This window comes from Prionailurus bengalensis, chromosome B3 (genome assembly GCF_016509475.1).
Source record: "Prionailurus bengalensis isolate Pbe53 chromosome B3, Fcat_Pben_1.1_paternal_pri, whole genome shotgun sequence".
NCBI lineage: Eukaryota > Metazoa > Chordata > Mammalia > Carnivora > Felidae > Prionailurus > Prionailurus bengalensis.
In genome coordinates, this window is record NC_057355.1 from 37,977,961 (window position 1) to 37,989,967 (window position 12,007).

The window sequence follows — 12,007 nt, forward strand, 5'->3', positions numbered from 1 at the left end:
TAAAATAAACTTAAAAAAAACAGGTTACTTTAATTGATCTTGACTATGAAAAACATCATGAACAGGATCAACTAACAGCTAATAACATTTTTGCCTTTTTTCCTTAGATAAGAATATTAATTGAACTTTTCAAATTGAAGCACAGGAACAGTGTTCATTTTGACACAAAGGTGGGATTTATATGCCTACAATGTACAATATTTAAATATTACAGTTGGGATCAAGTATAAAAAAAAATCACAGAATTTTGCAGCATTTCAAGCACATAGCCCAATTCACTTAGGTCATAAAACTAGTCAATAGCAACTAGTCAAGGCTAGAACTTGGTCCTTCAGTATTTTCTGCTCAATGCCATATGTCAGCAGCTGATGTCCTGGCTAAGTATGGAGGGACGTCCTCTCCCATCAGTGGTCACTGGTCCACAGAAAGGAAAACAATCAACAGAAGGGCATCCACAAGTTAAAAGCAATTTCATCAGCTATGGTATTTGTTTTTAAGAAAAGAAATGTTTTAAAGATCACATAGCTATATAGAAAAGAAGTGAAATAAAGTTTTTATTCAATAGAGATACTAAATTGTTTTAAAATATAACTCGGTTTTCTTGCTTTGACTAAAAAAAGCAAATAAAAGGCAGAATACTATATGTGAGACTAGAGGAAGAAAAAGCCATTGGAGTTAAAATTACATGTCAACTGAAAGAGGGCAAATGACCTGGGAACAATGACAGGCATCGGGTTCTGCTCCTGCTGAAGGAGAGTCAGGGGCTGGAACGAAACATGAACCAGACAGGACAACCTGCAGGGCGGCAAGGTTGTTCCTGTGTGGGCAGAGGATGGTGTCATGAAGTATGCACTTTTGTGTCTGTGCAGATAGAGGAGAGGGTCATGCTGTGTGGACTTCCATACAGTCTCATTTATGTTTTGGTCTTGTCATAGGATCTAAGATGAACCATAAGAATCTAAAGAGTTTTATATAGTGGTGATTATACAGATTTTAAAGCTTATTTTATAGTCGAATTCCTATTTTTCTTCCTTTTTAAAAAAAATTTTTTTGGGGCGCCTGGGTGGCGCAGTCGGTTAAGCATCCGACTTCAGCCAGGTCACGATCTCGCGGTCCGTGAGTTCGAGCCCCGCATCAGGCTCTGGGCTGATGGCTCGGAGCCTGGAGCCTGTTTCCGATTCTGTGTCTCCCTCTCTCTCTGCCCCTCCCCCGTTCATGCTCTGTCTCTCTCTGTCCCAAAAATAAATAAAAACGTGGAAAAAAAAGAAAAAAAAAAAAAATTTAAAAAAAAAAAAAAAAAATTTTTTTTAATGTTTATTTATTTTTGAGAGGGAGACAGAGCATGAGCGGGGGAGGAGCAGAGAGAGAGGGAGACACAGAATCCAAAGCAGGCTCCAGGCTCCAAGCTGTCAGCACAAAGCCCAACATAGGGCTTGAACTCACGAACCACAAGATCATGACCTGAGTTGAAGTCAGTTGCTTAACCTACTGAGCCACCCAAGCACCCCTAAATATTTTTTTAATGTTTATTAATTTTTTAGAGAGAGAGACAGAGACAGAGCATGAGTAGGGGAGGGGCAGAGAGACAGGGAGATATAGAATCTGAGGCAGGCTCCAGGCTCTGACCTGTCAGCACAGAGCCCGATGCGGGACTCGAACTCACAAACTGTGAGATCATGACCTGAGCCGAAGTCAGACACTTAACTGACTGAGCCACCTAGTGCTCCCCTCCTTTTTATTTTCTAAACACAATAAGTATGCTTAAAGGCATCTGAAGTTCTCAAAATAGCCAAACATGCAGCAGGATCAGAATTAGTTCTAAGATCTGTGGCTTCTCAGTACAACTATACTTAATTTATCAGGAATAGGAAAATATTGTCACCTTCTCCTATAAAAGCTAAAACACGAAAAGAAGAGAAACAACTTTAGAGAGATGCAAAGGTCAAAGTTGTTCACCTTGGAGTAACTATACACTTTTTTAATCCTTTAAATTGACCCACTGGGCCATTTCTAATCAGTTTCACATCAAGGGCCAATGTTAAAGAGATGATACCGCACTGAAAAGCAAGTGGGAAAAACACATCACGAAATCACAGCAATGATACTGATCTATAGCTCTCAATGAAACATGCCCCCAAAAATCTTACAATCTGGCTTTTTTTAAGCTGGCAAAAAAAGGAATCCTCGGTCATTAAGCGATAAAAGAAAAACGATGTCTCCATTCCAAAGACTAAATGTTAAACTCTTAAAAAGTGCTTGATTTAATACAATATTAATGAAATTAATGGGGAAAATGAAATGGAATTCAATTATGGATCAGCAAAGAAAATATTCTTTGTTTATTGTCTGCCTGTGTTAAGAAGAATCAGCACCTATCGCTTATAAATCATTAAAATAAAAATGCTCAATTAATCCTTATTTTATATGTAAAGGTCTGACAGAAACTAGACCCATCACTAGACCTTTGCTTCACAAATCGAAGCAATAATGGTTTCAGAAAGCAGTCACACTGTATGAGCAGACAATTGGAGAGATTTAGTAAATCCCACTTTATAGAGCAGAGACTAATCGGAAAACACAAGCCAGTCAAATGTTTCTTATGAACTGTTGACACTATATCAATGCTGAATCAATTGGTGGCATTTACTCTGAGTGACAGAAAAGAAATAAATATTTATATCACATAACCTATATCAATGAACCCAGGCAGAAAGCTATTTCTAACCTGTCAATATTTGATTATCTTGAAGAATCATGTCCCTTTCTTTTAATGATTAATATGAATTCCTTATTAAACCTAAGTGGAGGCTAGTGGAAAGGCAAATCATTATTAATGCTTGAGAGCATAAACCACTAAAATAAAAAACTATGCTCAAGTGTTAAAGTATCGTTAAATGTGACTTACATCTTCCATATCAAGTGGTGTCAGTGCTCAGCCCAGAAATTTATTGATGCCACAACTGGGCACATTACTTCACTGCGATGCAATCTAGCCCAGTCTTTAGTTACCCTATAGTACCAAGGAACTGAGAAATTAGCACAAGGAGGAGGTATTATGAGGACTTCCAAACGTGGGTTTTTCTGTTTTGTTCGTTGTGACTGAAAGCAAATAAAGGCTGTTCCTTAAAAGAAAGAAAACGCCAAACTGTTTAACGCGGGGTTAACACATTCCCAAGGGAAGGCAATAAACAATCTTTAAGTGTCAAAAATCATTCTTATGACAGTCTTCCACCACAGAGAACCTCATAACTGAAACCACTAAGATATTTATGGTACTAGGTTTGTTGTCAAAACATTAGGAACATTTCAGAATGCTTATTTTTTGCAGTGGAAATAAACTGTTTTTCATCTTTGAAAGAGGAATCTATGACAGGTTATTTTCCATTGCCTGAGTTGAACAAATGTAGTTAAAGCTTCTTAATTTATGTCAATTTTGAAGTATATTTTCCAGCTGAAGAACGCATGTGACTCACACTTAAGTTACAATTAGTAACTAGACTTGCAAGCGTGTTAAGAGACACGGAAAAATCCCAAGCTCGCTATTTCTGCTTTTAGTCAGGTTTTGTTTCATACTGGGTCCGAACACATCCAGGGCACTAGGGGGACACGTTTGCAGATCTCAATCCAAAAAACCTCTGGCTGCTTAAAGTACTTTTAAGTACTAGATAAACACTATATAAAATTTTGAAACCATCACGATTACAGAGACAACACCAGATTCTCCTTGGCTGTACACAGAATATCTAAGGACTAGAATTCCCACATTCTGGATGACGACCAGATGTCAGAACCGGATCAACTTATTTTTTCTAACTGTATTCAAGGGACTGTGTGCTAAATAAGTAGGGCTTCCAGAAGCACTATCATACCGTCACTGTTTTAAGGCATGAGCATCCATCTATTAGGCCACAAAGTTACAGGTGATATTAAAGGACAAGCACAAGGACCCAGCTTTGTCTTCTTGACGTGCTCCACTACAAGTACTTGATTCATGAAATGCCAATGAGGCTTGGAGAGGTCAGCGTGTGAAGGCACTGAATAAGCATCTGAGATAATTAAGATTTCAGCCTTCGAAACATGGACGGGAAGTGAACAGCAGTTAAGAAAATCAATAAGAGTCTTTTATTTGCAGTGACACAGATGTCTCAGTCAATAGAGCCTAATAGGCAGGCTTGATCGCAATGGACAGGCGCCTGCCTCCAAGGCTATCAAAGGGCTTCTTCTATAACAAACATTAAAACGCATTTATGTTGCTATTGAAGAATCGAGGACCCTGTAGGTAGCTTAATTTGCCAGTGTATGTTTAAAAGCACTATACTATTTCAGATGTGTCCATTTACTGGAATCAAAATTAGTGAGAAATGACTGGCCCGCAGGCCTGTTTGTCCCTCACTGGCTGGGTTAGGTCACGCAGCTTTAGATGGCCAGTCCACTAGGCCAACCAAACCAAGGGCTTCTCAGGCCCAGGATTTTAAACGCCAAAGGTCTGCTGTTACGGTGTTCCCCAAAAAGCCAGCGTTCCTTTCAGGACAAAAGAAGGAGCCAAGGTAAGAAAGTAACAGTTTTTCCTCTTCTCCTCAAAGATAATGAAAGTGGCAGCCACCTCCGGACGCTAGGCCATTTCAACAACCCATGGGTTGACACACTTGTTCAGAACTGATTAACTTTTTTTAGACTGAGATGGCAGCAGGGTGGGTGCCTGGTACTTCAATCTGCTGGGAGTGAAACCCATTAGCACAGTTTGAAAAACGTGCTGCAAATTGCTCTGCCAATCAAATTAAGCCACTGTAATTCATTTATGACAAGAAGACATTCACAGGCTCTTTATCTGTTTATTAAGTGTATGGATACAAAAACTGGACAGTAATAAGTTACTGCTACGTGAAAATCTTAGTATGTAATGACACCTACCTGGCCATTGGCTAATATTTTTTTCAGTTCAGCAGAAGACTTCTTTAAGCTGAAAAGGGAAGACATAATTTTTAATGGCAAGATCACTGACACCTCTGAACACTGTTCAGAATTCCAGACTATAATACGTCTTTGTTTTAGGTGAACACAGGGACTCCACACTTTGCATCCTTCTTCCTACATCAAACATTTACAAAAGTAACTGGCCATATGGCAAAGGTATTAATAAAAATCCTGAACCCCTAAAGCAAGACGGAAGCCTCCAATCCCAATGAAGCTAGATTACCTTACAGATTACTTCAGTGACCTTTCCTGGCTATTTAGTCCTGCTGCCTTTGGGTAGCCTTTCAGTGGCTATTTTATGTGGGCTCTGGCATCTGCTAAATACAAAGAACTTAACGATACACAAGAAAACAGAACTTCAAAAGATAAGATAGACAGCTTAAGTACGGATCTTTTACTACCATTAAGAGGTACAATTCAGCTTGCTGGGAAGCAAATGTGCAACAAACAAATTCTGGGGCTCACTGGTTGCATCATCTGGCACAAGTCAGTTACTTATCCTCTCTGAACCTCAATTTCCTCTTTCTGTCAAATGGGGGAAATATCAACTTTATAGAGTAATCAAGAAAATTAAATATTACAAAAAGCCCACACACATTGTAGATATTAAGTAAATTTCAACTGCTTTCTCTTTGCTTTTCTGTTCTATAAGTGGGAGACTCTGCTTTCAGAGTTATTTAAGAAACATGAAAATGTTCTTCTGTGGACACATATGACTTGTAAACACTTATAGGAATGAGTTTAGGGAAAGTGGCTAGGGAACACTCTGAAGTCCTTCTAGCTTTATTATGAGTTATGCCCACAGATCCCCACCCGGTAAGAGTGGTGTACAAAATAGCATCTCATCTCATCAATGTTCTAATTGGAAATGTAAAGCTTGTTAACTCTATTCTTTTTTTTTTTTTTTTTTTTAGCATTTATTTATTTTTGAGAGAGAGAGAGACAGAGACAGAGACAGAGCATGAGAGGGGGAGGGGCAGAGAGAGGAGACACAGAATCCAAAGCAGGCTCCAGGCTCCGAGCTGTCAGCACAGAGCCCGACGCAGGGCTCAAACGAACCCACAAGCTGTGAGATCATGACTTGAGCCGAAGTCAGACGCCCAACTGACCGAGCCACCCAGGGGCCCCTTGTAACTCTATTCTTTATTTATTCTAACCCTCTATCCATCTACCAAATTAACTCTCTTCCTTCATGCTAGTTACCTGTATAGATGCCTTTCTTTCCACCACACACTCCCCAAGACTGGGAGATCCCTGAGAACACGGACCACATCTAGATCACCTCTTTTCCACTCCCTTCCCATCCTTGAACCCAGCCAGGGACGTGGCACGTGCTAAGAATTTGATAAATGGTGGCCTTGCTTCTGGTTGTGATTTATTATATGGCAGTCACAGACACACATACACACACATGCATTTGGTACCTTGAGTAAGTTATACTTGATAAAGATCTCAGGCTTCATGTCTGACCACACTTGCTCTTTCAAGTTATGACTACTCTTCTTTCTAAATACTTCTTAAACTTCTGCTATGGTCAAATGCAGACTATGGAGCAATAGTCCCTACTTTCTCCAGATTTTACAAAACATGCCCTCAACCAAGGATTCTAAACTTTAATAATGTCCTCCCAAGTCTAAGAATTCATATACTGAAGTGGCAGTTAAGAATTTTGTAGAATGATAAGGCGCCTGGGTGGCTCAGTCGGTTGGGCGTCCGACTCTTGGCTGCGGTTCAGGTCATGATCTCACACTTCGTGAGACTGAGCCCCATGCCAGGCTCTGCGCTGACAGCCTGGAGTCTGCTTGGGATTCCCTCTCTCTCCCTCACTCTCTGCCCCTCTCTTGCTCGTGTTCTCTCTCTCTCAGAAATAAAACAAATGTTAAAAAAATTTTAATAAAATAAAAAAAAAAGAACTTTGTAAAATGAGACTAAGGCAGAAATATGTATCAAACAATAAACTACCAAAATCAATCCAGTTAAGAAAATAATAATAGCAGCTCTCATTTACTGCATGATTACCATGTGCCAGGCATGGTGCTAAATGCCATTATTCATTATCCTGATTTAATCCTCACAATAACTATAGCCCTGTGGGAATAATTTATAAAGGAAACAAAGGTTCAGGCCTTGCTCATTCTGTCTCTCTCTCTCTCTCTCTCTCTCTCTCTCACACACACACACACACACACACACACACACACACATTTTTTTCCCCTGGGGAACACTTAGACCCCTTGTATTCCCACAGATGACTCCCAATTTAACAGTTACAATTATTGTAAAAACAGAAATAACAAAACAATGTCTAGGCAATGTTTCTCCACAGATACTCCATTATGTCACACAACTTGAAATAATAACATTTTGATTCAATGCATTTACAAAGCACCTTTCATCCAAGAAACAAAACGTGATTCCTTAATACAGCTTCATCAGTCTTCCTAACGCTGGAGGTAGATAGGTGAAAGTTTAAGCATCCCAATTTTATAGAAGGAGGGAGCCAAGATATTTAGGAAAGGCCTTGACTTGGCAGTGGAACCTGCATTCAGTAATTATGGCCAAGGAACACCATGTGGATTAGTAAGGTCATTTTAACGGTCACCCACCTAAGGCAAAGACCACTTCAAGCTTTGAAAGTAACTGAGGAGAATGCTGATTTCATCCATCATGCCAATGTCTGACTACCAACTTGGTCTCAATAAAAAAAAAAAAAAAAAAAAAAAAAAATTTCTGGAAATTTCTTTGTGCCTCAGTTTACTCAGTATTTTGTTTATCTGTATAGTCACGGTGACTTAGATTATCCAAAAATCACTTTTCAAAACATCTTAAAATTTAAATGTGATGTTATTGCAACTTTGGTATGACACTTTAAGAGGGACACTGAGATATCTAAAGAAGAAGAAATGGGTGAGGAGACTAGAAATAAGGTATCAGAGAGGCTGAATGAGTTGGGAGAATTCAATTCAGAGACAAGACTTAGAGGGAATATAAATCTGTTCATCCACTCATTCATTCAAGCATTGTTGACCGTCTCCTATGTGCCAAGCATCACACTGGGAATTGGGAATTCAATAATGAATATGCTGTAGTCACTGCCCTCTAAGAGTACAGAATTTACTGGGGGACAGAAGCGACCGTAAGACAATGTGCTAACTGCCACAGTAAAAGCAAGCACCAGGGGATTGGGGAAATTATAGAGTGGGTACCTGGTGTTGACTATGAGGTGGGCAATCACCAGGGATGGTTTCCAGAAGAAGGTAAAACTCTGTTCTTCAAATCGACCAAGGTTGGCCAGACTGAAGGTGAAGAAGGGGAGGAAAAGAGGAGGAAAGCAGGAAGGGCCAGGAGTGAGAGAAAACATGATCCACTAAGGGCTCCATGCATTCCTCAGCAAAGCTGGAATGTCAAGCAGGAAGGGGTCAAGTGGGCAGGGGACTTAAATGTGAGAGCTCATTGCTCACCTGTAGCCAAGGTTACTCACTGTCCTGAAGGTTTTAAGGAGCAGCAGTCAGCCCTAAAGGGGGAATGATGGGCTCAGAATACATGTTGGCAAGATCACTGTGGCTGCAGCGTGGAGGAGGGACTGCACATGGCAAGACTGTGGCTGTGGCCGTGATCTACAGAGCCCAAACTGCCTTGGCAGCAACGGGGGTATTGGCCAGTGGACAGACTCCAGCATGACAGAAGACAGGCCTACAGGTGTAGGGACTGACTACATGTGGCTCTGAAGGAGGCCCAGGAGGCAGTGAAAGATGACTGGCAAGTTAGCCATTGGGTGGGTGTGGGAGAATTTGCTGAGACAGGAAACCTACAAGTAGTATGTTTGGAGGGAAGACGATGGGAAGAGCTACCTAGAAGAGGGAACAGCCCTGCTCTGAGGGCCAAACGAAATCTTTACCAGTGGGTGCTAAAGGGAGACCCATCTCGGCTCATGACAAAGAATGTTCTAAGACAGAGCTATGTGAAAATGGAAGGGGCTGCCATGGCCAATAAAATGCATTCATGCTGTGACAGAGGGATATTCAGGAAGTGCCTGGATGACCATTTGGCAAGGGCTGGGGAATCAAGCATCGAAACAGAGCTGGATTAGATTGGTGCTCCTCTGACTCACACAGCACAGGCAGAGGGTCTTTTATAAACAGAGCCGGACATCTGATGCTTACCAATGACAATACAAAAACGAAAACTAAAACAGAGGGCCCTGCCGATGTGGCCCATCCTGTCCCCTTCTCTCTGATCACTCCAATGTTCTTCTCCCCTCTCTCCACACTCGCCCAATCAGTACCCCTCCCTGGGCTCCAGCCAGACTGGCCTACTTATGAACACACCGAACAGGCCTTCCACAGACGCTCTCCCCTCCCTGTGAAATGCCCTTTGCTGGCTCTTGATGTGGCTAGGCCCTTCCCATCCTCCAGGCCTCTCAGAATGTCACTCTCCTCCGGAGAGTCTTCCCTGAACATGCTGTCTAAATCTAAACATATTCCTGCCCAGTACTCTCTCTCTCCAAAACCTGCCTGCTTCCTTCATAACACTAATTATAAAGTGTGATTGTCTGTATTTGTTTGGGTTTTTTTTCCCCCTGTATGTCCATTAGATAGCAAGCTCTAGAGGATAAGGACTACACTGTATTTCTCGTGCATAGGACAATACCTACTCAACAGGTGACACTCAATAAATACTTTTGATTAGTTGTCAACATGGGACACAGAACATGGCCAATGCAGGGTGGCATATTAAAATCTATAGCAGGTCTCTTTCAAACTGCATTCCTCCCATGACAGAAGTCACTGCCGGAGGAGACCACCATCACTAGGTAGGAGGCTGTCACATCCCTAAGGAAAGATACTACAACAAAAGGCTGAAAACTACTAAATCAGATAGTCTCCAAAATTCTGTCCAACGTGAACATTTTATGATACTCTGTGAATATACACCGTAGTTCTTTAAAAACCAAGCTAATTTACTCCTCTTGTTAGAGCCAAATCTCAGAGAACTTGAAAAGTTATCCTGCCCCTTCTCTGCCTTCCCATTTTTTTTTTCAACTCTCTCTTGCTTTTTATACCATGATGAAATGGAACCCAAAACACCAGAGAAAGTCCTTGTTTTTCCTCAAGGCTCATGGTGGGTCTGTCTGAACAACAACTTTTCTGGAAATAGTGGTAAAATTAAATGCCCAGCCTTCTTTGACCTGAGCATAACAAGTGACCCTCACCCCCGGGCCTCCACTAAGCTGCAGGTATCGCCTGGCAGGGCCAAGCGCTAGAATGAGAACTAAAGACCTACCCCTTGTGACCACAGGACAGAGGATCCGCTAGTGGATAACGTGGTTGAGTGCGTTTTAAGACAGAATGAATTGTTTAAGAAGAAAACACACTTTAAAAGTAGTGTGCTCACAGCAGGAAAGCTGGTAAGTAGATACACTGACACCATAATAAAGCAATCAAGGAAGCGACTTCTGAGGAGGAGACAGGAGGGTAAAAAGAGAGTCAGAAGGAGAGACTTTAAATTACCTACAGTTAAAGCCCTCTGGCAAAAGAACCAGGACTCTGGGTTAAGGAGACAGACAGAAGGAAAAGGAGAAACCTAAACCATACCTCAGCCAATAAACAGCTGTGCAATACTGGTGACAACTCTACACTTAGAAAAGCCTGGGACAGAGTGGAAGGGTCTTCTGGCTCAATGCCGGCTTTCCAGTCACCAGCGTGAACAGGTACACCCAGAGAAATCGCCTCCACAGCATCATCCTCAAGTACAGTAATGTGAGGTGCACTCGCTGAATAACTGAGTATATAACCAAAACGACCTAAAACTCTATCAGCTTGAGCAGGTTGCTCCTTCCATTTGAGGACCGTGATGATCGGAAGCAACACTCTGAAAAGGCACTCAAGTCTTTGGTATCCCCACAGCAGTGTAGGGTGCTGTTAGCATGAATGAGTGAAAATTATCTTCTTTCTGCAATAGCTTCAATATTCTGTATGACCAAAGATACAAGAAGAGCAACATGGCTGGTCAGTTTAAGTTCCACCACTTCACTCTCTCCCTGCCTCTTTCTGGTGAAGAGGTCAGTGGACAACAATGCTGCCAAAAGACAGACAATCAAGAAAAAAATGGTAAACGTTACACAATTTACCCAACCAGATCGTCAAGGCACGGAAAGCACTGAAGTCAAAGGCACTGAATTCTCTGTGAAATTTGAAGACTGAAGGCACACCATTCCACAGACCAAAATTGAGTTTAAAATGTTTCATTCCATCTTCCTCGGTGAGGTCCTTTCTCTGCAGTCAACACGTAGCTACAGTTACCCAACCGGTCAAATTTCTTCTTAGCCACATACACACTCATATGATCTTATAGAAGAGAGGTGTCATCCCACAAGCCTCATCCCCACCCCCAGCTCTGTAGATAAGCATGCTCATGGGCACACTTCACTTGCTTGCTCTCACCTATTGCTTGGAAGTGAATCCGGGACAGCTGGGCTGCCGTGTTGAGAGGGTCCAGCCCGGGTATTCACCTACAAGGAAAGAAAGAATCTCGATCAGTCTTGTGTTCCGAGGACACAGTTCCAATTAACCTATAATTTGCCACAAATTTCTCATTTCACTATGAAGGTTAATTAGCTTGTTGCTAGACAGACCCACGGTTGGAGTCTACTCGGTATATAGGTTACAGAACGGTACAACCCGTATGTTACATAATATACTTTTCCTGTTGTTATTCAAATACCTAAATGGTGTTGAAAAAAAGGAGAGATAAATGGGAAAATTGCAATTCACTCTCCAGAACTGAATTCAATTCACTGTTTTGTTTTTGTTTCATATACAAAACAACATGTTCAAAAAAGAACATGAAGAATACATCCCGAGGTTAGTAGTGAACCTCACGTTTTCATACCCTTCCAGCTCTAAAACCAAACAGAACACTGCAGAATGTTTCCTATTCACTGAAAAACGAGGTCTAAATAATTAATTATAAAATGCTTGAATCTAATACAATAGCCAGCTTTTCTTTCAAATGTGAAGCTGTAAGCAGAAAT

The 12,007-nt window shown here is 41.3% G+C and overlaps 1 protein-coding gene across 6 annotated transcripts in view; it reads right to left on the reverse strand.

The window, feature by feature from the left end:
* MAP2K5 (mitogen-activated protein kinase kinase 5) overlaps window positions 1–12,007 on the reverse strand; it is a 273,046-nt gene that overhangs the window by 216,007 nt on the left and 45,032 nt on the right. For all 6 annotated transcript variants that reach the window (XM_043555086.1, XM_043555085.1, XM_043555088.1 and 3 more), the window contains exons 6-7: window positions 11,418–11,485; window positions 4,912–4,960 (exon numbers count right to left, since the gene is read on the reverse strand). In XM_043555086.1, coding sequence (XP_043411021.1) covers window positions 4,912–4,960; window positions 11,418–11,485 — 117 coding nt within the window. The remainder of the gene's footprint in view (window positions 1–4,911; window positions 4,961–11,417; window positions 11,486–12,007) is intronic.